General features: G+C 36.9%; 1 protein-coding gene across 2 annotated transcripts; it reads left to right on the forward strand.

Moving 5' to 3' along the window:
- Window positions 1–2,307: 2,307 nt before the first annotated feature.
- LOC139461850 (methenyltetrahydrofolate synthase domain-containing protein-like) lies at window positions 2,308–21,936 on the forward strand. 2 transcript variants are annotated; one of them, XM_071243364.1, is made up of 9 exons: window positions 2,308–2,465; window positions 5,599–5,866; window positions 7,600–7,611; window positions 9,848–9,951; window positions 12,145–12,258; window positions 13,061–13,174; window positions 13,575–13,665; window positions 14,121–14,446; window positions 17,667–21,936. In XM_071243364.1, exons 2-9 carry the CDS (start codon window positions 5,635–5,637, stop codon window positions 18,231–18,233), a joined length of 1,560 nt encoding a protein of 519 aa, XP_071099465.1. In that variant the 5' UTR covers window positions 2,308–2,465; window positions 5,599–5,634; the 3' UTR covers window positions 18,234–21,936. The 2 variants fall into 2 exon arrangements, with proteins under 2 accessions (XP_071099465.1, XP_071099534.1); XM_071243433.1 differs by lacking the exon at window positions 7,600–7,611.
- The last annotated feature ends 3,342 nt before the right edge of the window (window positions 21,937–25,278 follow it).

Below are 25,278 nucleotides of genomic sequence, written 5' to 3' on the forward strand. Positions count from 1 at the left end.
AATTCTGGGTACAATTCAGCACTTTTTCACCATAACAGAAAACAACACATTTCCAATATCGACTGGCAATAGTTTTTCGCAGCTCCATTCAAAAGTTTACAGAGCAGTGTTTAAAATAGGAACTTCAAAGTGAAACGAAAGAACCCCTGCCAGATTCGCAGTTGAAACAAAGGACGTTCCAAGGGAAGTGTGTGTTTGTGTTTGCGCGCGTGTGCGTGAGCGTGTGCGTGTGCGTGTGTGTGTGTGTGTGTGTGTGTAAGTGCAGGGTGACTACTGAAATATGTATTATATAAATATTTGTGAATACTTACGCGAACTGTTCTTGTTCTTCAGCAGACGTGTTACATGCATGCTACTTTCATTGGACATAAATAAAATGGCTATATGATGTAATTGCATCCTATGGGACTTTATTTATATTCACTCTCAATAGTTATGCTGATTGCGTACTATACAGCTGTTGTTTCACGTTGCACTTATTAGTTTCCAGCTATTGGTTTGGACAGCTGTCCAGTACCACACCCAGAACTGTGCCTGTGACGTTACCATCTCCAAAGCTCCTAACTTTAACTTAGCACAGAATTTCTCTCGCCTTATATGTGCGTATATACACACACATATATAGCGAGAGAAATTCTATGCTAAGTTAAAAAATAGGAGGGTTGGAGATAAGGTGTGTGTGTGTGTGTTCGTGTGTGTGTGTGTGTGTATATATACACACATATATAGCGAGAGAAATTCTATGCTAAGTTAAAAAATAGGAGGGTTGGAGATAACGTGTGTGTGCGTGCGTGCGTGCGTGCGTGCGTGCGTGTGTGTGTTCGTGTGTGTGTGTGTGTGTGTGTTCGCGCGTGTGTGTGTATATATATACACACATATATAGCGAGATAAATTCTATGCTAAGTTAAAAAATAGGAGGGTTCGTGTGTGTGCGTGCGTGCGTGCGTGTGCGTGCGTGTGCGTGCGTGTGTTCGTGTGTGTGTGCGTGTGTGTGTGTGCAATTAAAATACAATGAAGGTGATAAAATCAAATCGTATAATTTCTTTATATATTTTATTTTGTCGATATTGTTTCAGTATTTCAACATCAAATCGCACACTTGTTTCAATGCTTTTGAGATTTGTGTTAAATAGTACTCGGGATTCGGGGTAAGCAATGAGACACAGTCTCATATTAAATGGTGTTGGGCATTTAGATGAGGGGTGGACCCCCCTCGTTAATGGCACTTTATAAAAAATTAATACAAGAACACAATTATTAGGTAAAACTTTATGAATATTTGGTATCATTCCCCGTGACTTTCCCCATCGCTCCCTGACGTTGTCCAGGCGTTCCTCGGCGTTAATTAGTTGGACATGAAATATTGTTAAACTGATTTATATCGCACTGGCATTTTCCCGCTTTTACTCAGGGTAGCTTTTTCGGTATGGCCTAACACACTGTTTGTCATCAAATCATCACAACCACTATCATACTTTACGGTAGTATTCGTTTTTGTTTTATTTTAAATATTATTATTGTTTTTATTATTGTTGTTGTTACATTTTTGATACATAGTTAAAACAATATGGGTACGAATATAATTCTTGTGACAAGATCGCAGGTATTGATAGGAGTTTTTATTTATTTATATAAATACGCGTAAATATTGTTAAAGCTTGTACACTTTATCATCGTCTTTAAAGAGGCTGTTCATAATGTTGATATCTCATATAAGAAACGACTCGTGGTCGTTGTTTTATAGTACAATAAAACACCGCAGGGAGAATAAACCGCGGTGGGAGCAGCGGTGTTTTATTGTAAGATAAACAACGACCACGAGACATTTAATTCTTAAATATATCAAACAAACATAAAACATCTAAATGATACAAAGAGGCTAAATGAAAGTAATATAAATATACCAAAGGTTTGGAACATATGGCACTTTTATTTATCTTGCATAGGAATACAGTTTTACGTGTAGGAATACAACGCAAAAAGTTTATAATGTTTATGTGTGAGAGGAATGTGATAACAACTATTTCAATTCCATCCTGTGATCAGAGACCATATACAGGTATAAGATCTAAGCTGTGAGTCACGAGACAGTCCCTGAGGCTATAATTTGTCGTCTAACGTTTGGTATTATCCGCAAAGGAAAGGAGAAAATATTTGTATCAATATTCTACGATGTCTAAAGATAAACTTCCCAAGAAGACTGTCGACACCCTCACATAATGCCTGTATCATGTTCCCCTTCCTTCTTTTCGATGTGCAGTTCGTTTCAAGTTCTTTTCCCTACCGTGATGCGTTCAACTTTTTGTAACAACTTTCACTCCGCGTGATACAGAATATGGCTGCCTCCTTGCAAAAGTAGAACTTTCGGCATCTGCTTACGTGTAGAAGTGTCAGCTGTTACAAGTTGCGCAGCGCTTTTTGAATATCCATTTTCTGATTGTGTCAACAACCAAGATAAGACATAAGTATGACTTTTAACGCATTTGTAGAAATAACTCCTTTGGGGCGCTCTTAAAAACCCTCACCTGGCGAGAAATTCAATGGATGCCGGTTGATGTGGGTCGCTCCACTCGTCCGAGTTTCAGATACCTATCCTTTCTCTTACCCATGTTTAATACACACTAAATACCACAGTGTGTATTCAAAATAGTTATAGTTTGTTTATTCATACAATGTAAACATTTAAAAGTCTGTCGACTAGAGCTTTGCATAACATGCCGTGCCATGTGGATGTTTGGTGACGTCACATGGAAGCTTGACAATGACGTCAGAGCAGGATTATTTTGTGCCCATTCTCAATCAAAACAAACTTGTCATATTCTTATCACATAAGGATATACTTATTTATTTCTCAAATAAAGACGTAATAATTCCTGCCCTTGAGAAATGAAGGTCTTTGTTAAGATTTTCTCTTGGATTTGCCAAATCAAAACTTTGAATAGTCAGTGAAGAGTTTTGGGGGTTGGTTTTTGGTAGTTTGTTTGAAATTGAAAGTTAAGCATATCTACATTTTGTATTGATAATCTGTTACTACAAATATTCCGTTATTTTACATGATGAAGGCGATAACCGTAATATTAACACTTGAGGACCATGACGTCACTTATCAATAATGTTAATCATCCATAAATGTCAATCTAAAGTTGTATCATTCTTTAGAACATCAGTCATGATTTGAGCTTCATTAGTTTGAACTGCAACTTTTTTCATGTTTTGTTCAGGCATTTTTCTTAACTCATAAATGTCTTGCATTTAGTATGAAGTATTTTTTATATATTTTGTTTCTAAGATTGATTTATGAGTTAGATATGACTGAATGCAGTCTCAGTGCACACCTATGTTATTTTGAGAAATGATCAATATTCATTTGAACATGTTGAAGACTTTAATTTTATTCTGTTATGTTCTGTTGTGTAAAATGTTTGCGACCCAAGCATGTCAAGTGTTTGATGGGTTATTGATTTATTTAACAGTTACCAGTTTTATGTTTATTTCTTATGACAAGTTACAGTATTAACAATCTATTCAGTGCATTGAAATCATAATTGAAAAGACACTGTCTTTCTCACTGAAAAATTCTGCCCCGTGTTCAGAGCCCTGTCATGTTTGGAAGTTAATTAAACTTTTAATATATATGTAGCATACTGACAGTGTACCTGATGCAGTGTTTCAAGTAGTGTTGAGAATCATTTTAGATTTCATCCCTGCTATAATATAAATGAATAGGATTCTTATTAAATGGAAATGTAATTTCATTGTGACCTTGAAATGTACACTTTATTGGTACACCATCTGAAGGCCCATGGATAGGCAAAGGGCTGTTGACCCCTGAAAACATTTAGTTACCAGAGAACCAGATGGTCCTATGTCAACATTTGACCAAAAATGATGTTTTTACATTTTCTTTCCAAGTGGGTGCTTTTCTAACATTGTTGTAAATTTCATGAAGCCCCTGTTGCTGGAAATTAGTTTTTCTGTGATTCTGTGTCCTAAAACCCATAAGTTACTTAATACAAGAATGTTCTATGTCCATGTCAATGTGTCCAATCAAATTCTTGACACAGGTCATGTGACAAGATAGGACCCCCATAGTTCCAAATCAATTGGAGATAGCACCATTTGGTTATCATTTATCAACTGTAGAATGTGAACATTTGGAGTGAATTTTGTGATCTGTCAGTGATGACTTCATTACAATAAGCTGTCTCAAGTATTTCACCTCTCCTTTGAGTGGAAACTAATCAGAATGTGCCAGTTGGATTTACTGATAGAAATAGAAAAGTATAGATCTGAAGACAAATGTCCTAACTTCTTTGGTACTCTTACAAAAAAATAACATATATCTGTAAATGAGAAGATGGATGATTCCCTTTGCTTTAAAAACACGTAAATAAACTTGTATTTGTTTGTTTCATGTGAAATAAATGCATGTTGTTTTTTAGGTTAATCTTATACAGAACTTCAAATTTTCAAATATCATTTACTCAAAACCTGTAAAAGTGGAGATAGGACATTATGGTTCTTGGACAACTAATTTTCTTTGTAATATCATAATACGTAGGGTTTCACATCGGTTATTTTTCTAGGACATTGACTTCAGTCTTTCAAAGTGTTCGTAGTTATATAAATCTTGTTTACTTATGATATAGAAGAATGGCATCAAGAAGTGAGAGGAAAGTTGTTGAAAATGGCTTAATATAAGTTGTACCACTATCACAAGTGGTACATGTGGTTTTGTTTTTTTCGTCCCTGCTTAGGTTTTATATCATGAGCACAAGGTTTTTATACCACATGAGCACAAGTTTATATACCACATGTACCCCAAGTACATGTTTTAATCTGCCATTGTGAAAGAATTTAGACAAATTAAAATATTGATACAAATCAGCTGTTCGATTGAGCTGAGGTTAACTTGTGCTATGTCACATAACTTCCATTGACTCGACAAAGGCGTGCGTACAGCTTTTTCTTCGAAGCGGGGTATAAGGGATTCATTCTCTCGCTCTGAAATCCATCTGTAGCTCTTCTTCTTTGTAGTGGGGCATAAGAAAAGTATTCTCCTGCCGAGAAATTTATTTCCCTCTGAGATGAAATACACAGGGATGTGAAATATCCGCGGAAACGCGGAAAATCACGTTTTTTAAAACAGTAGTCCTCGGGGGAAAATCATCTTCCGCGTATTATAGATTGTAAGTTGTAGCAGTATCATGTGGGGTAACATGTGGTATTATGCATCCCGCATCCCGCATTTGGTTTTTACCACAAGACTTTGGCTTGTGGTATATTATCAAAACAAGGGATGCTTAAAATCACATCTTCCCCTCGTGATACTGCTACAACAAATTTATCTTAGTATTCTTACCGACATGTTTTAATCTGCAATTGTAAAGGAATTAAAACAAGTTCAAAAGATCTCATTCTGGAGGTATGATAATGCCATTTGTCCCCAGCAAAATCACTAAATAAGTGTCACCTTTGCCCAGTAATGCTGATACATGGCATTTCATTTTCACTGGTAACCAGACACGTAAGTATTCACATCAATCTGAAGCTTTGAGATTTTTATCCAAAATCTAAGAGTATTTCCACCTTTTTCAGCTGAAGCTCCCAATCTTTATTCATCGTCCATCCACGATGTCAGAGGCTGACAAACAAGCACCCATCAACGACAATGAAGTTGATGACCGAGAAGAAGAGGTGAGAGATGAGAACCAGGAGAATGAAGAAGGAGGCGGTGATGGTGATGGTGATGGTCAAGCTAAGAGGGGGAACCGCAGACAACGGAGGAACCCAGGAAATCGTCGAAGGAGAAGAAACACTAATGATGAGCCTGAGGGACCCATTGAGCCAATCGAGATCGGGAAAGGTAAAGCACTACAAAGTGATAACATGTTTCCGTTTGACGGTGTGCTGGTATTTCTAACATGTTGCCATGTTCAGTTGTAGATTAGTATCATGCTGAACAATTTACATTGACATACCTTAGAAACTATAAAGTAATGCATCCTCAAAGCAGTTATGAATTTTGCAAAAAAAATTGAATTCTCATTGCTCAAAAACTTGAGCTAACATGGCTAATGTCAAGTCCCTAATTCTGATATACTCCTAATAGGGCTTCAGTACCAAAACAGTGGTATGTGCTTTTTGTACTTATTTCATTACTTGTTTTAGGTCATATTCAGCCTCAGATAGAAAGGATCAAGGTCCTGGATGTTCAGGAGGTTACCAATTTCTTACTATTTGTTGCAAACATTATAGGAAATTAAGAATTTCACAAGATTTCATTTTGTCTTTTTCTGCTATGTGGGGTTAGAAATTTGAAAGACAAATGGTATTGGGACATTGTAATGATATCAACTTAAGTTATATAATTCTATATCGGTACCCAAGTTTAAAGAAATCTAAGCATTTTTAGATGAAAATCAGTAGGGATCAGCTCTTGGTAGACTTGTAGTAAGGATATTTCAAAGCAAAATATCAGCCATAACAAGATTTGTAGCATGTAGGACAATGTGTACTTCAACAAGGAATGTGGTGAAGTGAAGTGAATTGAAGTGGGGTCTACTTTGATGTTTCGTAAAATGTCCTATCATCAATACAACATCATTACACCGGTCATGAGCTGCTAATTAAAACATGGAATTTCATCAGTTATTCTTCGTCATGTTCATATATAAGCGTGGAAGATACAATTGCTTCCTTTTGGTTGTTTCAACATTTCTCTATGGATTTCTTTCAACGCTAGCACCATGCATCAGAATGGGTTTCACCTTTAATATCATGCTCAGATGTCACCCATTGTAAATGTTTGTACATTTGTGATTTAGATCCATTGGAAAAGCAATTTACTGTTTTGTCCTGACACTTTTGTTAAGTATCAATACAATCTGACTTGTTTTCTAGCTGTCAATTCAAGCTAGAAATTGTTTCTTTTTTGTTCTTTTGTATCTCCTTTGAAACTGCAAGGTATTAAAGCCTGAAGCTTACAAGTCCAGTTTAATGATATTGAGATACTGGTGTTGAAACTTTGCTGACCAAATTATCAGGCGATAAGAATGGTCACTTAGGCCAATTTAGAAATGTACAAATTGATCTGTAGTCTGGTGCCCCAAACTTCAGGTGAGCTGCTGTTCCTCATTGTCTGCTTTATTCATGTCAAGTATTAATGTTGCACTGATGATGCCATCTTGCATCAGCCTTCAAATGTCCATAAGGGTTCTTCAACAGGCTTCAATTGCTGATACTCTGCCTCTCCACTGTGAGGAAACATGGTGTCAATATTGTGAACATTTAACATATATTCTTTACTTTTCTTGGTTGTTGTCACCGGCCCTTTGTCATTCATTCCTGGAATCAAATAAACATTCCAGTTTTAATGTTTGCATTGGATTGGTTAATAAGTCTGAGTGACCTACAACATACTTATCTGTGTATATATCAATGTTTTGTTGCTGTTTCATGAATTGTCTATCATCTCTGATTCACATGTTAAACTTTCCAAATTCCCATGTCACTTATGTTTACCAACTGTGAATCATATGCTTCACATGCCATGTATACATGATTCCCTTTTCACCAAGTGTTTTTCCACCCTAACAGGTACTGGTCAAGGTAGGGATCATTTTTTTGTGTGGTGATGAGGCATCTTTAGTTAGTCTTTCTTTCCTCTTCTTTCTGTACAACATTAATTGCATCTTTCATTATGCATTCTTACTATGGTTACCAGCGTATTTGGTTGGTTGTGGCTTGTAATCAACTAAAAAGAACATCTGGATACATACAAACTTGGTTCGCTGGTCCATGCAATTACAATGTGTCACATTGAATTTCATATTGAATTAGTTGTTTGTTTTTATTCTGAAATATTTTTGACAGTTTTCTGTTTTATTCAGTCTTTGTTGGTTATTGTTGTGATTTCTGGCAGTGGTCAGATAAGAAATCACAGATCAAAATTGAATATCTTTTGTTATCCACGGTAAACTCTAGCTGTAGCAGTAATCGACAAGTTTACCCAAATGTGCTTAAAAGAAATTCTAGTTGTAATAAAAGCAATATGGGCGCAGGTCTGGGCCATCATCAATTATTCCAGGTTTAGTTTTCCCAGAAATGCATAATAGTGTTTCTCCACATTTGTACCAGAAATATAACAATTTAATATAAAGCATATTTAAGTAAACAAAATTGAATGTTGCATGCAATGAGTGACAATTGCATATAAGAGACTATATATAAGAATACTTCGGGTAAAATGCCAGTATTCTAGTCCATGTAGTTACATCAGTCATAATACCCTTACCTGTCCATTATGTGTCCTTTTTATGCACTTGCTGTTGTAACTGAATCCTTCATTAATGTCAGGCTCAGGCAGAACACTTCACTTTCACTTTACCACATTCAGTTTAGCTGAGAATATTAAAGCTATGCAGTCATACACTGCGTCATAGCAATAATGCTAATCTCAAATTGGATTAACAACATGATAGGACAAACAAACTTTAGCTTTACAATGCTCAGATAATTCTCATACATACATATAAGCTTTATGTACTGTTATCAGGTTATTCAACTCTTAATATTATCATAGTAAACTTGGAAACATTTCCAAAGACTTGGATAGTATCATAAGTATTTTTATATGGATCTTCAACATATGCAAGTATGTGTAAATACATGATCATTGATTTACATATATGTCTGTGATACATTGTTATTTTGCACATGGTATTCTCAACCAGATATTCTTTATTCAGTAATGGCACATGCTGAATCAGGTTTTCTATTTCAATGATATATGAAAGTGAAAAGGTATTGGGTTATACTGGGCTGCATGTGTAGGGTGTCCTATTGTAGTTTGTAGTCTAACATATTATATTGGCCTTAGTTTCATATTTCTTAGATCATATTGATTACCTAGGATCTTGCATACTCCAATAGATTATCTGATTGGGAAAACATGGAGAAAAATGAACAGCAATGATTCTATAGACCATTGATCGGTTATTGAATTATTTGTATTCCTTACCTTAATTGCTCCAATTCCAAATTTATGTTCAATTGTAGATTATGTTTTGAGAAATGTACAACTCTGGCCTAACTTGTATTGGTTGCTCACAGAAAACATATGGTGTTAACCCAGATCCCCTTTGTTGCCATAGTTACACGATAAGCGTTGAACAGTTTTCTATGTTTCCAGCAGTGTCACAAATTTATGACTTGTCTGACTTTACATACTTGTTGCATTGCCATCTCTGATGTTTGTATTATAATAGTAAAATATTATAAAACAGAATGACAATAGAATTAATTCTAGTAATAAAATATTTTAGCTCTGGTGGCTTTGAAATGATTAAACAGCTGAGCTGTAAAGAAATAATAACAGGTCAAAATATTGTCTTGAATTATTTTTTCATGATCTTTTTGTTGTATATTTTACTGAAGTAACTTCTGCTTGTTTGGATTTCCTTCTTTTTTTTGGCCTCTGAAAATTGTCACATTGACCTTCAAAAACTTTAACAAAAGTAATATATTTGTAGCTAATAAACATGTCTACATACCTCTGTATACACTAGAATGAAAGATGACAGTAGTCCTTGACCATTTCAATATCATTTCAAGATTTTAATTATCAACTAGCTATTATAAGTTCTCACCTAGCTACTATATGTTCATAGTCACGTTCAGTTAATGCATGCCTCTGAAGTTGCATTTAGAAATTTAGACTGATTTAGGCGATGAAGATTTCCCCCAAGTTGCATCAATTTAATCAAACAAGTATTTTTCATACCTTTTGTTTTGTGGTATTAATCATACAGGCAGGTCTGTATGGCATGTTTCAATCTTGTTACAGAGGTGACTAAATGGAGCATTAGGAAACAGGTCTGGGACTTTATTGAGGATCACAACCTGGCAAACTTCCCCCGACCAGTGCACCACAGGATACCAAACTTCAAGGTAACTAACCATGCTAACTGGTTTAGGAAAATCTGACATGGCTCTTCTCCTTCAAAACATGGTCATAACACTGTATACTGTAATATGATGTGCTAATAATAGAGTGAAAAATGAAGCGGATCATTGGGCATCAAGACATGATTACTGAATGTTTAAAATGTATTCCTCATTCCTGTCTAAAATTAAAGGGGAATCCTTTATGGTTTTTATCAAACGTTTTGTTGGTTTCCTGTTACATTATTTGAATTGAGGAAGGGGGGGGGTTGAGGTGTGTGTGTGTGTGTGTGTGTGCCTGTTGCTATTGGTCACCAACCAACCATTGCGACTAGCAATGTGAAAACGGTTCTGTCGGCCAAGCCCATGTTCTTCTGGTACACTGCTGACTGGAACAGTGAGGGCTATGGCTGCCAACACAGCTAAGTCAGGGTAGATATCATCGTAATCACACATGATTACACAACAGGTTTGGTATACACCCGTAGTACCAAGGCCATCTGTGACATCATTATCTTATCAATATCCACAAATTATGTTGCTTGGTTCATATCCGCCTATTTGCGTCAGTCACCTTATAGAAGTAGTAGAACTTCAGATATCTTAGGGGAAGTCTATTCCTAATCCTACCACTGGCTCATATACCGGTAATGTACAAGTTTGCTGAACCCAAAGTTCCTTGGCTAAGTCAGGAATTTTGAAGTCTGTTTGAAGTGCATGTTAGAATTGGTCTTCAGCTACTCATGCTTGTGGTAAGAGGCAACTACACTGATTGGGTTGTCAGACTCACTAACTTGGTTGATGCATGTCATCATATACCAATTGTTTAGATCGATGCAAGTCCACAGCCAGGTCTAGCTTTGTGGAGGGAGGATAGTTCAACTAGTTCTGCCACAAAGAGTTGTACCAGTCAGACTACCCAGTAGGCGACAGACTAATAAAGTTTTGGCAAAATGGTCAACAATTAGTAAAAGACCTGTAGGTCAATAGACGGGTAAATCTGAGGCAGCATCCACTGGTTCCCACCTGGGATGGTTGACCACCTGGAGAAGTCGGACCTGGTCCCATCTGTCACTTCAGTTCATATGAGGCCTGTTCAACAGTAAGGGTCTCCTTATGGTTCCAGTAGAGGGATGACTGAAGATTCAAGTTTATTATATACTTCAGTGTGAAAGACTGAGTTTTCTGAAGTTTAGAAAAGTGATATTTTCATTGCAGTGAACATAACACTTGATATTTCACTGCAGTGAACATAACACGTTGACGGAACTATGTTGGCCTGCACGAAACAGCTCGTACACAAACTGTTGATTTACGTCAATTTAACGTTGACAAGTCATATAATGACAGATGGTCATTTATGTAGTTAATACCGATTCTTACCGTTTGTTATTTTGTTGAAAATGAATTGTATTAAACTGTGAATTTCTCTTCTGATTTATCAGTCGATACTTTACGTTTCGCAAAGTGCCATTTTGTTACTTGAATTGCGTGTATTCTTTCGCTTCGAACAACTGTCTCATTGATTTGAAATTTATTTTTTGATGAAGTTGAATTTGTATATAATCATATCCAAATGTATACTAAAAAATTTTAGTGACATCAAATATTTTTGTTTACTTTTGTTTATATTTTTTAAGATTTAGCAAAGACAGAACTACATTTTTAGTCATACTTACAGGGGTTGGAAAACCGTCCATGTGTTATGTAGGGAGAATTTACGCCTGATGGTTTTACATTTGTGGAAATAATTTAATCTTCCTGCAGACAACTACACCAAAAGTAAATAATAAATAGGATATTTCATGTGTCGAGTGAAATATCATGTTTCTCTCATCTCGTGACGGGGTGAAAGGAGATATTTTAATATTTTAAAATATCTCCTTTCCCCCGTCACTCGGTGAGAGAAACATGATATTTCACTCGACACATGAAATATCCTCTATCTATTCTACAGGTTCTCAGTCATTGTTTTTAGGCCATGTTTTGCAGTGTCTGCTAGGATTGCTTTATAATGCTGTTTCTTAGTGTTGGTTACATTCTCAATGTTTTATGTTACGAATTCATTGTGTATTTTATACATGGTAGCTTTTGTATTGCATTCTGTCAGTTTTCATTGGTAGGCCTGATACATTCACTGCACATAGCAATACAATACCTGTATTCATGGTATTTGATGTCGGTGTTTATATTTTGAAGGGAGCAGTAAATGCTGCAGAGAAGGTGAAAGACCTTGAAGAGTTCCAGGTGGCCAAGGTTGTGAAGGTTAACCCTGACAAGCCTCAGCAGGATGCCAGATTCTTCACACTGGAGGTAGGGCATCAATTTATGTTTCATGTCTAAAAGTCAGAAGACGAAGTGAATTTCGCAAGGATTGAATTTTCAGCATGGGTCATTGCACACATCAGGGAGGAAGATCTTGTTTTAGAGATAGATGCAGGTAGTGTAATTGACTAGACATTTACATTTACCAAGGTAGGCAGCAGTTAGCAGTTAGACTCACTAATTAACAGCAAGTTGCAGTATTTGTAGTGGACAGTATTTCACCTTATATCAAAACCCCTGCCAGCTGTTTCCATAGGATGAGGAATTACCACAGGATGAGGAATTACCACACACTTGGGATCGATGCTCATGATATATATCACTGGATTGTCTGTTCCAGACTTGATTATTTACAGACTGCTGTCATATAGCTGGAATATTGCTGAGTGCGGCATTAACCAACAAATAAACAAACCACACACTTGCACCAACTTATGTTGGTCGTATGAGGCAAATGGATCATGTGGTCAGACTCGGTGTTTATTGGATGTCATCATACTTTGATGATGTTGATTCAAACCTTTTTCAAATAGTAGGAATATTGCTGAGTATGGTAGTTAAACAACAAACAATTGGCCTATAATCAGTTCCCTAATAATAATCCCCACTCTCATTCTCATCCAACATCCCATTCCCTCGCTCAATTGCCCTACAGTCATTACTCTTTCCTACACTATTCTCTCATTCACACACCCTACATCCCATACATTCACTCAGTTGCTCTACAATCCATACACTCTCCCTCCAACTCATACTCTCATTTGCACCCCCTACAACTGATGTGTTTCAGTCGGAAAAGACACTGCTTGTGCCCACCCCAAGGCTTAGAGAAGGACTGTTCAACAAGATAACTCCTCCAGCTGACTGCAACAAGGAGATCCTGAGAACATGCTCTACCTCACAGGTTCGTAGTCATGGTACATATCAAGGGCCAAGCCATTTTTAGTGCCACTTTTGAGATATCTGTGAAAAGAAAATTAAAGTAAAAACAAATGTCAGCTGAATAAAGTTCACTGCTAGTTTCACTAACTAAGAATTGAAACATTTACACATTGTCATTAACCTTGTAAACCAAAATGTTCCCTGTAAGTAATTTTTCAGAAACCATTCCAACCATAGCACTGTGGCCCTTGTTTTGCCCATTTGTCGTGTTGATATATTTGATACATTACCACTTGTAAAAAAATGCTGTAGGGCAAATGACACCCCAGTGCAGTGTAGGTACTTGGGCAGGAAGAACAGTGGACATGTTATGTCCTGCTGAAATGAACAATGATGACACTGCTTATGATTTTCTTTTGTAGGGAGTTCGTGAATACAGCACACCTATTGGACTTGATGATGCTGTAAAAATCGATCTGGTCATCATTGGCTCTGTGGGAGTGTCCAGGGAAGGTGAGATTTTGGGTGGTGGGCACCAAAGACAGGCAGTATTTTTTGCCTAGTGATTGAATCATTTGCCAGTGCTTACCGCACACAAATAGGTACCATGAAAAAAGCTGTGGGATCTGTTGCCCACCTTGTTTAAATTGTTTGTATTTGAGGTAGGGAGCTGAAATTGGGAGTGAGTTAAAGTGACTTAACTTACCTTTGATATTGGCATACCAGCTACATACCACATTTTGAAAGAATGGGTGCCAAACACATTTGCTTTGCAATATGGACTTGCCTTGGAAATATAATAGTCAGTTTGAATCAGGCATATGATTGCACTTTTGCAATAGGATCTGTTCTGTTCGCTTGAACTACTTAAGTGACCTTTATGTTAGTGAATGAAGACAAAAAGGAGAAATTGAATTACACTTTTGGTTGTGTTGAATAGTATCTCACTGGTTTGGTTCTGTTGCTAGGTTACCGTATTGGAAAAGGAGAAGGATTTGCTGACCTGGAGTTTGCAATGATGAAAACGATGGGTGCTGTGAATGAGAATACAGTTGTGGTTACCACAGTTCATGACCACCAAGTTATCAGCATACCTGAGCGCCTTGTGGAGGAACACGATCTGACAGTTGACTACATTGTAACACCAACAGAGATCATCAAGACAAACTGCACCAAACCAAAGCCAACTGGCATTATTTGGTCCAAACTTGATCGTGACAAGCTGAATCGAGTTCCCGTGTTGAAACTTCTGAGGAAGAGGGAGCGTGAACTGGGCACCGATGTTAGGCTGAAGGTAGTCTACTTTCGTGATTTATTTCCCCATTCCTTAATATTCCTACATTTTCATGTGGTTGATTGTGTGTCTGTGTACTATGCTGGCATGGATCATATCTCAGTCTGTGAGCCACTGGTTTGTCTCTTCTTGACTTAGTAATATACATGCTGCATTGATATAGCTGCAATATTGCTGACATCAGCATAAAACAGCACTCACTCACTCACTCACTCACTCACTCACTCACTCACTCACAAATGTAGAAATTTTACCTTATGTTTATCTGATCTCAATTCCAAAAAGGTAGTGGAAACTTCATTGTGCTGGGACCCTGGAGAACAGAAAAAAACTCATCTTACTCAAAGGCACCCTGTTCCAGAACCATGCGTTCAAGCTGGTTGACTGGTCACTCTCTCATTTTCGCATAAATGAGCTGGTTGGGAACTTTTTATTTTGTGCTTTGCAATCCGAGCCATCCTTGAACTTCCTTCTTTGCAGACTGTCAACCCTTTAAAGAGTTTGTCTTCCATGCCGTTTCTTCATGCCATGGTAAAAGTCTACAGGCCTGTGTGAAGAAGAAAGCTCTTCTTCCTCTTCATCAAAGTCGGCTCCACCCACTCATATCTTCGCGAATGTGATTACTTCTACGAAGCCCATTTCTGGTGTCTCCCGCCGTGATATTGCTTGAATATTGCTAAAAGCGGAGTAAAACCATGCTCACTCACTCACTATTTATGAAGACCATTAATTAATGCTTGGATTACAGATAGTCTCCCCATGTCTTTGTCTGGGATTCTTCCCCCACTGATACCTATCTGGACACTTTAACCATCCCACCGATTAACCAATTTCCCAAGTTGCAAAGAACCTAGATGCTTCCTTTGCCAGGGACTACCAACTCATGCGATGCTGAGAAGTTGTCCATGCATGTCATGTCGCCATTTCTCCAAGCTCCGGGAGTTGATAAGGACTTTACTATAATGTACTTGAAGAGCAGAACTTATAGGGTAGAAAATAAATAGCTAGGTCAGCAGGATACCACCACTATAGACATAGTCCAGGACTCAAACGATCAGATGTTAATCAAGTCAATTCAGACCATAAACTCTATCATAGTTTTTGTATGAACAATCTATGCAGAGAACTTGGCTCAAGAGTCAGTTTTCTGGAATCTAGAAAGCCAAAAACATGCATGTTCCTTCCACATGTTCCAGAGAAGGCAAGATGTCTGCCTGTCATAGACCACGTGACCAATCCTGTCGTGGCCGAGGACCCATTGGTTCCCGTGCCAATCAATGAAGACTGGGAACTTCCATCCCCAAAATACCGGAAGAAGAGGGATATCCTGGAAGACACCTTCGTATCGAACATTCTCAGGAAGGATAACAGTCCAGCTGTACCTCCCTCCCTCCCTCCCTCTCTTTCTTTCTTTCTTTTTGATATGGGACTTCATCGTGAAGAGTCAGTTGTCTGGACAACCTGATAAACAATTTCATGTTCCCACAGTCTCCTCCATTCTTAGGAGCAGAAGACATTGAAGACAAGGAATGCTTCATCAGAAGTCTCCAGAACAACTACCTCCTTCTGTATAAGAGCTGTTATTCTCAGAGCCTGTAGGGCAGCAGGGTTAGTCCCTCCTTCAGCATACAGCCCTCACAAAGTCAGAGCTATGGCTTCCTTCATGGTAACTGCTCCATCCCAATCATTATGGAAGGTTGTTTCTGGAGATCTGACACCGTCTTTGTAAATTATTATCTCAGAGATATCACCACAGAGATATCACCACAGAGATATCACCACAGAAGATATACCAACCAGAAGATCGATTACAATACACTCGCCCTCGCCCTCGACTTGAGAGTCCATGCTCCCCTGTTTTACTTTGTAATTCAAACATGAGTGATAACGATTTACATCCTTCTCTTGACACTAGAATGAGGGAAGCGGGAATTAATTTTTATCAAAGTCTTATCAAATCCACAAAATCATTAGATTTGCTCCTTTTCACCAAAAAGGAGGTGCTGCCCCACCTGGGCAGAAGAACCAATGCAATGTCTTACCTCCTTCCCATAGGGTTTACTGAACAGGTCACGACTGAATCACACGTACTGGTGAACCCACCACCAACCAGAATAAAGTATTTAGTATGAGTCGGGGAAAAGGTCAAATATGTATGTTTTAGGGTATAAATACCGTTATGCTAATCCTGACTCATACGCTAGAGTACCCTCCCAACCTTTCCCTCTCTCCCCAGATGTGTTTCGAACGTTAAGTAAGAAAACGGAGAGAGTGACAAGTCAACTGGCATGGTCACGTTGTTCCAGTGCGCATTTTGAGGTACGGCGGTGCGTTGAGATGGGGTTTCTTCTGTTCTCCGGGAACACAGCACAGGAAGTTTTCACTACCATTTTCAGAAATGAGATGAGATAAGCTATTAGTATGAGTCAGGATAAGCATAAATGATATTTTTTACCCTCAAAAATACATTTCCTTATTTGACAGTGCCTTTTTCTCATGAAGACTATAGCCTGTGTAACTAACCCATTTTTTTATTCAGCAGTTGTGATGTAGCTAGGCATCTGTGCTATAGCTAAAATAGTGTAACAGGTAGACATAATTTAGCTAGAATTTTGTATCATGCATCTTCCTTCCATGCCCGGCAAAAGACATTAAAAGATGGTACTTGTTGTAAACCTACCTGGCTCTCTGCATTAAGGGGCTAAAACAAGGATTGGTCGGCTCGGAGTCGGTATACTGTGTCTGATTGGGGTGTTCATGTTAAATTGCGACATGGTATCTCAGTGGGCTAGCACTATTAAATCAAAATTAGTCCAGACTGATACAAACAGCCGCAAACCCACATGTGCAGTAATCTTGTACGCGATGTTAAACAACATTTCACCTCACCATCACTCCATATGTCTAGAATTTTATAATGTGCATCCATAATATGTTGTGTAGGTAGAATACTGCAACAGTCAGTCATGATGTGGCTAAAATTTTGTAACAGGCTGCCGTGATGTGGCTAAAGCCCATTGGGTACCAGGGCTAAAACAGGTTAGGCAATGAACATTGCTTGTAAGAAAGTTGATATCTTCCACTAGTTTGACCACAACTTGATTATTTAGATACTGCTGCAAACTAGCAAGAATGTTGCTGACTGCAGTATAAGACAAACAACTTACGGACATAGCTTGCAATTATCTTCAATCATTAAAAGGTTAATGTTTGTGTGCAGGGTCAGGAAGAAGATGATGGTGAAGACTATATCAATGATGAACCAGAGGAAGAAAAACGCGAAAATGATGAGAACTCCTACCGGCGCCGTGGTCCACCCAGACGTCGCTACCGCAACAACTACCGCCGCCCAAGGCGCAGGAGCAATGACGTCAGGAATTCTGAATCAGAAGAGCAGACAGAGGAAGGAGAAGGCCAGGGTCAGGGTCAGGGTCAGGGAAGGCGTCCTCGTAATTCAGCCCGAAGAGGTCGTATTAATCGAAGATCACATGATCCATCCATCTATGTAGGTGGGCTACCTCGGTCACTGCGTGTGAGTGAGTTCAAGGAGAAGATACACGATCGTAGCGTTCAACCTCTGCGTGTTGTATGGCACGGTGGCAGTGGCCATGCTTTCCTCCAGTTTTCTAACATCGATGTAGCAGAAGAAGCCATTCAAGCTTTGAAAGACCTTGACCTTGGAGGGCGTCAAATTAAGGTGGAGCTCGCAAGGAGTAATCGTGGTGATGAGGACAGTAGAAATGAGAACGAAGCTGATGGCGAAGTGAATGATGCAGGCAGCGACTAAAACGATTGATTGTATGTACAGTCGATTCTTTACTCATGTAACTGTTAATGGATCCAAGTTTTAACCACTTGGACAGAATGTCCTTTTAATATGTTGAATTCAACTGAAGCCTCATTGAATTATTTTAGATATTGTATCAGGAAAAATAGCTTGTCATATGTCAATGAGGTATTTCAGAAAACTTTCCTTTTGTTGAAAAGAGCCAGTACCACGATCCTTGACAGTTATATTTTCAAAGAAAGGTCGTTTTAACACTCTTGAAAGAGGATCTGTTCTCTTTATTTTAGATTATGGGCAAAGGTTTGATATCTTGTTTAGTGAGTTCTAATGAATTGTTTAGCACTGAAGGCTTATGTAGTTTGATGATAGGTTGAAACCTGAAGTTGGACAATAAGATCCAACATCTAGAAAGCTTCACTCAGATGCATTGCAGAAACATTATATATTCTTCACTTAATGTTTTCTAGGGTTTATGCCTTTGGAAGGATGGAGAGAAAAGTGTATTATGTTATTTCCTGTTATGTTTTTTCTTGCATTTGTTGAAGCAGAAAATCTAGCTGTTGCATGATTCTATTTGTCGGTTTCAGGGTTTGGCCTGTGTACAATATATTGCATATCATATGTTGCAACATGTTAATGGACATTTTTCAGTTTGTAGAATTTAAAATATTATAGTTACCATACCATGATTACATAAACTCAGGTAAGAGTTTTACTTGTATGTCGTTAATTGCAGATATTGCCATTAACGAAGTCACTGCATAATTTGCACACATACTATTTGCGTGTCATGAAGTTACGCTATATGCAAACTTAGAAAATTATACAATATTTTGTCAACTCCATTCCAGCAATATGTACTTCATTTCTTTATAACTTAGTAATTTCATGAGCAGACTCTTTGCTGACAGGAATTTTTTTAAGAAATGGTTAAAATATTCACGTGTTTATAAGGTTAATATGTTTACCTCTCAAACAAGATTTTGATGACTTCATTCTAAATGGCCTGATCTACATGACACTGATGCACAATATATGCTAGTTTTTGATGGTTCTGGGTCAATATGCATCCTGGTTATGTGAGTGTGTCTGGTTTGTTATAAATAAATGCAGTACAATGAGAGTGTGGAGATGTTTGGAATCTGATCATTTAGCAATGAATGAATTTCATAATTTATGTTGTTGTTAAACAGTTGTGCTTGTTTACATATTCGTCATGGATATGCCAGCACATTATTTGATTGTTTGTTATTACATTACTAAACGTGTGTTCATAGGCATTTTGTTTCCCCTGACCACATGAATGTCATAGAATCACTTATCTATAGACATGATAGAGGCCAAAAAGAAAATTTGTTTTAGGTGCCTCTGAAGGATTTTCTTACAGTATTTGAATGTATTGTTGAATGTGTTTAGTTCCAATCCTTTTCAAAACAGGGTTGTTGTTTATATGTTCAGTTTGTGAGATAATGTTTGTAAATGAGACAAATGAAATGTAAAAATGTTAAAGTTTTGAATTAACATGTTTCAAAATTTTATTGCCAAGATATTTTTTGAGAAAGGTAGCATTCAAACATGCACAGGAACTGCTCAATTACTGTTTACATATCCCAATAAACCTACAGAAATTTATATTTGGAAAAATCCATGGATATTTTAAATATTTTTTTCTCTTCAAAAGGATTATCGAAAACATGTATGTCTAATAAAATCAGTGCTGATGCCTTCATCATTAGTTACAAAATAATTATGAAATAAGAGTAAACTGTTTCACAATGGTATATGGGTCACTTACAGTGTATTACCTTTTTTCTGTTCACTCATGGAAACCTGTCATGAAGTCTCGAATATGTCACTGTCATCACTTAGAAATTATTGGTCACAAGTTTGCCATGATATGGAAGAAATTATGTCAAGGTTGTTTATCATATTTGTTTTAAATATGACCAATTGTCTTCCACTGTAAAAACATCTGTTTGCCTTAATCAATTAAAATTACTTTAGTATTTTTCAACCTCACTTTTCAATGCAGTGCATTTTTCTCTAAGTAGGGTGATAGATGGAGGCTTCAAGTTACATTTTTTCACATTGGCAAAACCTACTTAAGCTTGTTTGGGTTCACTTGTTTATCTTGATTGCTGAAACAGTTGCTTTGCTGAGAAATTGTTTGTTGAAATAGTGATCCGAAGTTGTATCATCCCCATCTACCCTGTGTACTAATTGTGTGTTCACAAAATGTGGTGCTGAATATGTACTCAGTCATCTGACGTTCTCTTCAATTGAGACTGCATCTAGTTCGATGGGTAACTACTATCTCTGAAGTTCATGCTTTGTGACCTTCCGATTCAATTTAATCTGTATTCAGGTTTTTACTAATGTCAGTATGAAGTGTCTATGCTGTGGAAATCTCCTTATTGAAGTGTGAGATTGTTGAGTACATAACAAAGTGCAACTATCTTATAGGCAGCCCGGAGGCAGAATAACATACATACATTTTCTCATAGACAATTTGCCATCATTTCAGTTTCTTCGGGTATTTTGAAATGACTATTCACCCTACTCTTCAGTGCCTGACAACTACATTTTCTTGGTGTTTGTTGTGGACTTCTCATGTCAGGACAAAATTTCTTTTTTGGATAAACGAAATGTACTTTTCAAAATCAACATATTTTGGACATGGTGTGCTAGTTTGAAGAAACTGATGTAATATTAGAGAAATGGAAGCTGAAAGGCTTCAAGTTTGTTGGAATTTCTTTACATAGATGCATGAGTTGTGAATGTTGACAATAATCAACCATAGTCCTTCATGTAGAACCAATTTGAGAAGCTTTAACATTAGCTGAGTGAACAGATATGATGTAACCAAATATTTATTTCATGGTCATTTTAGTTTATTAACCTGCACTGAATAAGTGTTCATTTCTCAACTTTATGTGAATATATTTTACAAAATTGCATGGTTTGATGTGGCTAATTGCTTATAAATCCTTTGGAAATTACCAAGAGCTCGATATTTTCATTTCTTGTTAGAGAATGATTACTATGATACAGTTTACACACTTTCTGACAGTATTTGTTTGACATTCTTGCAACACTTTCAATGATCATTTGCTGCATTAAACTTTTAAGTATTAAATTAAATAGAAAATTAATAATTAGCTTTTTTATTTTCTAAAACGTTGGCATCGATATGAATGCCTTTTTGTTGTCCGTTATGTGAGACACACCCACAACAATCCAGGCTCAATGGTGATGATACTGGTCTGGCACTCAAGAATTACTGAGTTAACCCATATGGGTCTAACAACTTGTTTTAACAGGGAATTCATGTCAAGATTCAATGTGGAATAAATGGAAAGCATACGAGGTAGTTCTTGGTGGAGGGTCTTCAGACTTATTCAGTTCCATTTTATTTCCACACTGTTCTTCCCTGTACTCACAGTAATTGCTTGAATATCACTTTTGAAATTTTACATCAACACAGCTATCAGAAACCATGGGCACTGGATGGTAGAGGGCTGAGAACTATTATTTGAGAATTTACATTGGAATTGTTAATGCTGTACACAGGCTTACGGGAAAGAGAATGGTGCAAGTTGCAATCATTGTAAGCAATACTGTGTCATTTAGATGATTTTCTAATGTAATTGAATGTTATCTTATTTATATTTGATATCATTTGTGAATAAAGTTCCTTATTTTACCCTAGCTTATTTGTCACATGTCCACAGGCTTTGGATTCAGTTGTATGATGAGTGATATAAAGGTAACATACAACGATGCTGTGGTGGTTAAAGCATTTGTTCATGATCATTACAATGATGTCCTGGGTCCATGTATAAATATGGATCAGTAGGGTAGCACCAGCATTCAGTCATTTGCTCATCACACTAAAGACCTGTGTTTGATTCCCCTCATTGGAACAAAGTGTGAAGCTCATTCTTAGCTTCCCCTGCTGTTATGTCTTTACCCGCAGGAACATAAATATTGCTACTTTAGATATTTTTATGAATCACTATTTATAGCATGTGTTTTTTTTAGATCTAAATATTGATTATTTACTCAGAAAATTCAAAAACAAAAACAGCACAAGGGTTGTAATGAGTATGTGGTTCATCCAATCACCAATGATCATTCCGAAACGTCGCCAATAACCCAAGAATCGTTTGGTATATTTTAGAAAATACACAAACACAAACACTGAAGTGAACTTTCTATGCTGGATAGTTTACAAATCGTGTATGCCATTTATGAGATGCCTATTACATCATATATACTTCATCTGTGACACACACATCCCTGAATTATGCATACATTTAGCATCAAATTACAACTTGTCCTAGTCACTAATACAAATGGTTTGGATGAAAACAAGCCAAATTCAGTCTTCACACTCCAGTATTTTCTCCTGTTCACCTATTCATTGCATACATTGGCATAAATTTATGGGAAGGGTATCATGGCAAGAATTCAAGAATTAAAACTAGATATGTTACAATGGTTTGGTAAATTCTAAAGAAATTGGCCAAGTTCCCGCCGTGTGATGCCACAAATGACGCAAAATCGTGCATAACGACGACAGTCTACATTTTTCTCTAAATTTTTGTTACAATGAAACTCATAAAAACAATAGCACTATGCAGATTGTTTCTGAAAACTTTCATGACACGTGTATGTAAGATCCCGAAATCAAAGGAAGTACTGTACTCTGAAAATCATACATACTGGTACTGCTGTCAGTGATGTTATACGTCAACAGTGTTTTAATATTTTGTATTTTCTTTGAGATGGACGGTGAATGGAAGTACACACTATCATTCTATCCTACTGCTTATGGTTTAAATCATGATGTACATTTTGCATGTGTGTTCCATTTTTTTCCACAATTATACTATAGATGTATATTATTGTTCAGTATCATATACGTAGACTTAGGCCACAATATTTCTGAACCTTTCATAATCTGTTTGAACATTATTCACATAAGAATTTGACACATTTAGTGTCATAGACCCTATTTCTAACCTTTGGACAAATGTTAAAAGATGAAATGTAAATGAAACTGCAAAATGTACATATTTCCTTTGGAGTGAAAAATTCTATTTTGTAGTTTGATATAATGAACAGCAATTTTATTTTATCACAACTATAACTGAATATATTATTTTAACAAAACCGGATAATTTTACATACAGACTTGTTTTGAAATATTCTTTTGAGTAATTGATTTTTATCAAAATTGATGGCTAACAGGTGCACTTCTTGTCCAATCAAACTTCTAATCGTTTATCTGTGCAAGACATTATTTACATAGCAAAGCCAATCATTTTATGTTGAGGCAAAAAAAGCATCAAATTATGTTTTAAAAATCATGATTTGTAATACTATTAACAAAAATGAGGTGAGATATATATATTTAATATACCAATGTTGTCTTTCTCTGACAATGCCAAAGACATAATCAAGCCCTGACATCAAACAAGGTGTCAAATCTTTAGTAATTCATTACATATGATAAGGCTAGAACATCCACGTGTCAATAACTTCATTTTTGTTTGGTATGATTTGTCCCAAAACTACGTTGACACATGTCGCAGAAGCTTCAGTAACTGGTGTAGCTACTGTTAGCTTCACACATTCTTGACAACATTGGTGCATGCTGTTCATCAGGCATTGGAAATAACATTTAGGGATAAATTGCCTTTCTGTGAATAATCCCTAAGCCTCTCTGATTACTGTGCTGTACTCTGGATATTTCGAGTTAATGCCCCTGAAACATTTTGATGTGTCTGCTGGGGTCGTTGGCATAGATGCTACAGAAATGTACCCTGGGTAATAATACCTAACTGAAATCAAACTACATATGGCACCTGTGACAGAGTTTACGTGACAACCAAACTGAAAACTCGTTCCAGTCCCAGTGCTACACATATTACCAAGCTATATTTGTGGTATACGGAAAGGAAGATGGGGTGCATTTCTGGTGTACCTGTGTTGACAATGATACCAACAGCCTAAATGTGATGACTACTTCTTCGGGGGAAACCCATAATCATGGGTATGGCGATGACAGATCAAGAATCATAAACAGGGCAAATCAGATCTTCAAGCTCAAAATCATTTAACCCTGGTAGCTAATGGACAAACTCTATACAACAAATTATACCAGTGGGTCTAACTATACCTGGGGAGCTTCAAAGCATTTATTTACTAAAGCACAAGCATCCCTTCAGAATGAGCTTCTAGTCTCTAGTGTAGATGCATGTTTTGCAGACCCATGAAGATCCGGGGTAGAATTGGTCTTAAGCAACCCATGCTTGTCCTAAAAGGCGACTAATGGGATCAGGTGGTCAGGCTCGCTGACTTGGTTGATGCATGTCATCGTATCCCAAATGCATGGACCGATGCTCATGATGTCAATCACCGGACTGTCTGGTCTAGACTCAATTATTTTACAGACCGCCGTCATATAGCTGGAATATTGCTGAGTGCAGCGTTAAACAACAAACAAACAAGCATGTATTGCATGATGGTCTGCGAAACCACAAACATTCAAACGCTGAAATTCAACAAACTTCAAACTCTGAAAATTTCAGTTTATTGAATATTTAAAAAAATCCTTGGATTTGGTGAGTTAACAGTGTGTACCTTTGTCAGATTGGTGGTATGTTTCTTATACATATACAAATCTTGTATATTCTACACAACAATAAACACATTTACATAACAAAATGAAAAGAAAGATTGTAGCATATGCAGGAAGGTTGTTTAGGTACAGCATATATGAAATCATTTCGTTATATTGACTGGTGGTGTATTTTTCCCATTAAAAAATTCTACTGTGTTTATTATAAATATTTTTCATCCATTAACATGACAAGAAAGTAGTTTTGCTGTTCACATAGTATAGTTAAATATGCATGAATATAAAATTTTAGTATCCCCTTTATTGATTGTGTACCATTAGATAAACATTCAAAATACATGATTCTATAGAAAACATCCTAGAAACAATTCTTATAGAACATTAACATGACAAAAAATA

Source organism: Haliotis cracherodii, unplaced genomic scaffold, assembly GCF_022045235.1.
Source record: "Haliotis cracherodii isolate W230 unplaced genomic scaffold, xgHalCrac1.p SCAF_1, whole genome shotgun sequence".
NCBI lineage: Eukaryota > Metazoa > Mollusca > Gastropoda > Lepetellida > Haliotidae > Haliotis > Haliotis cracherodii.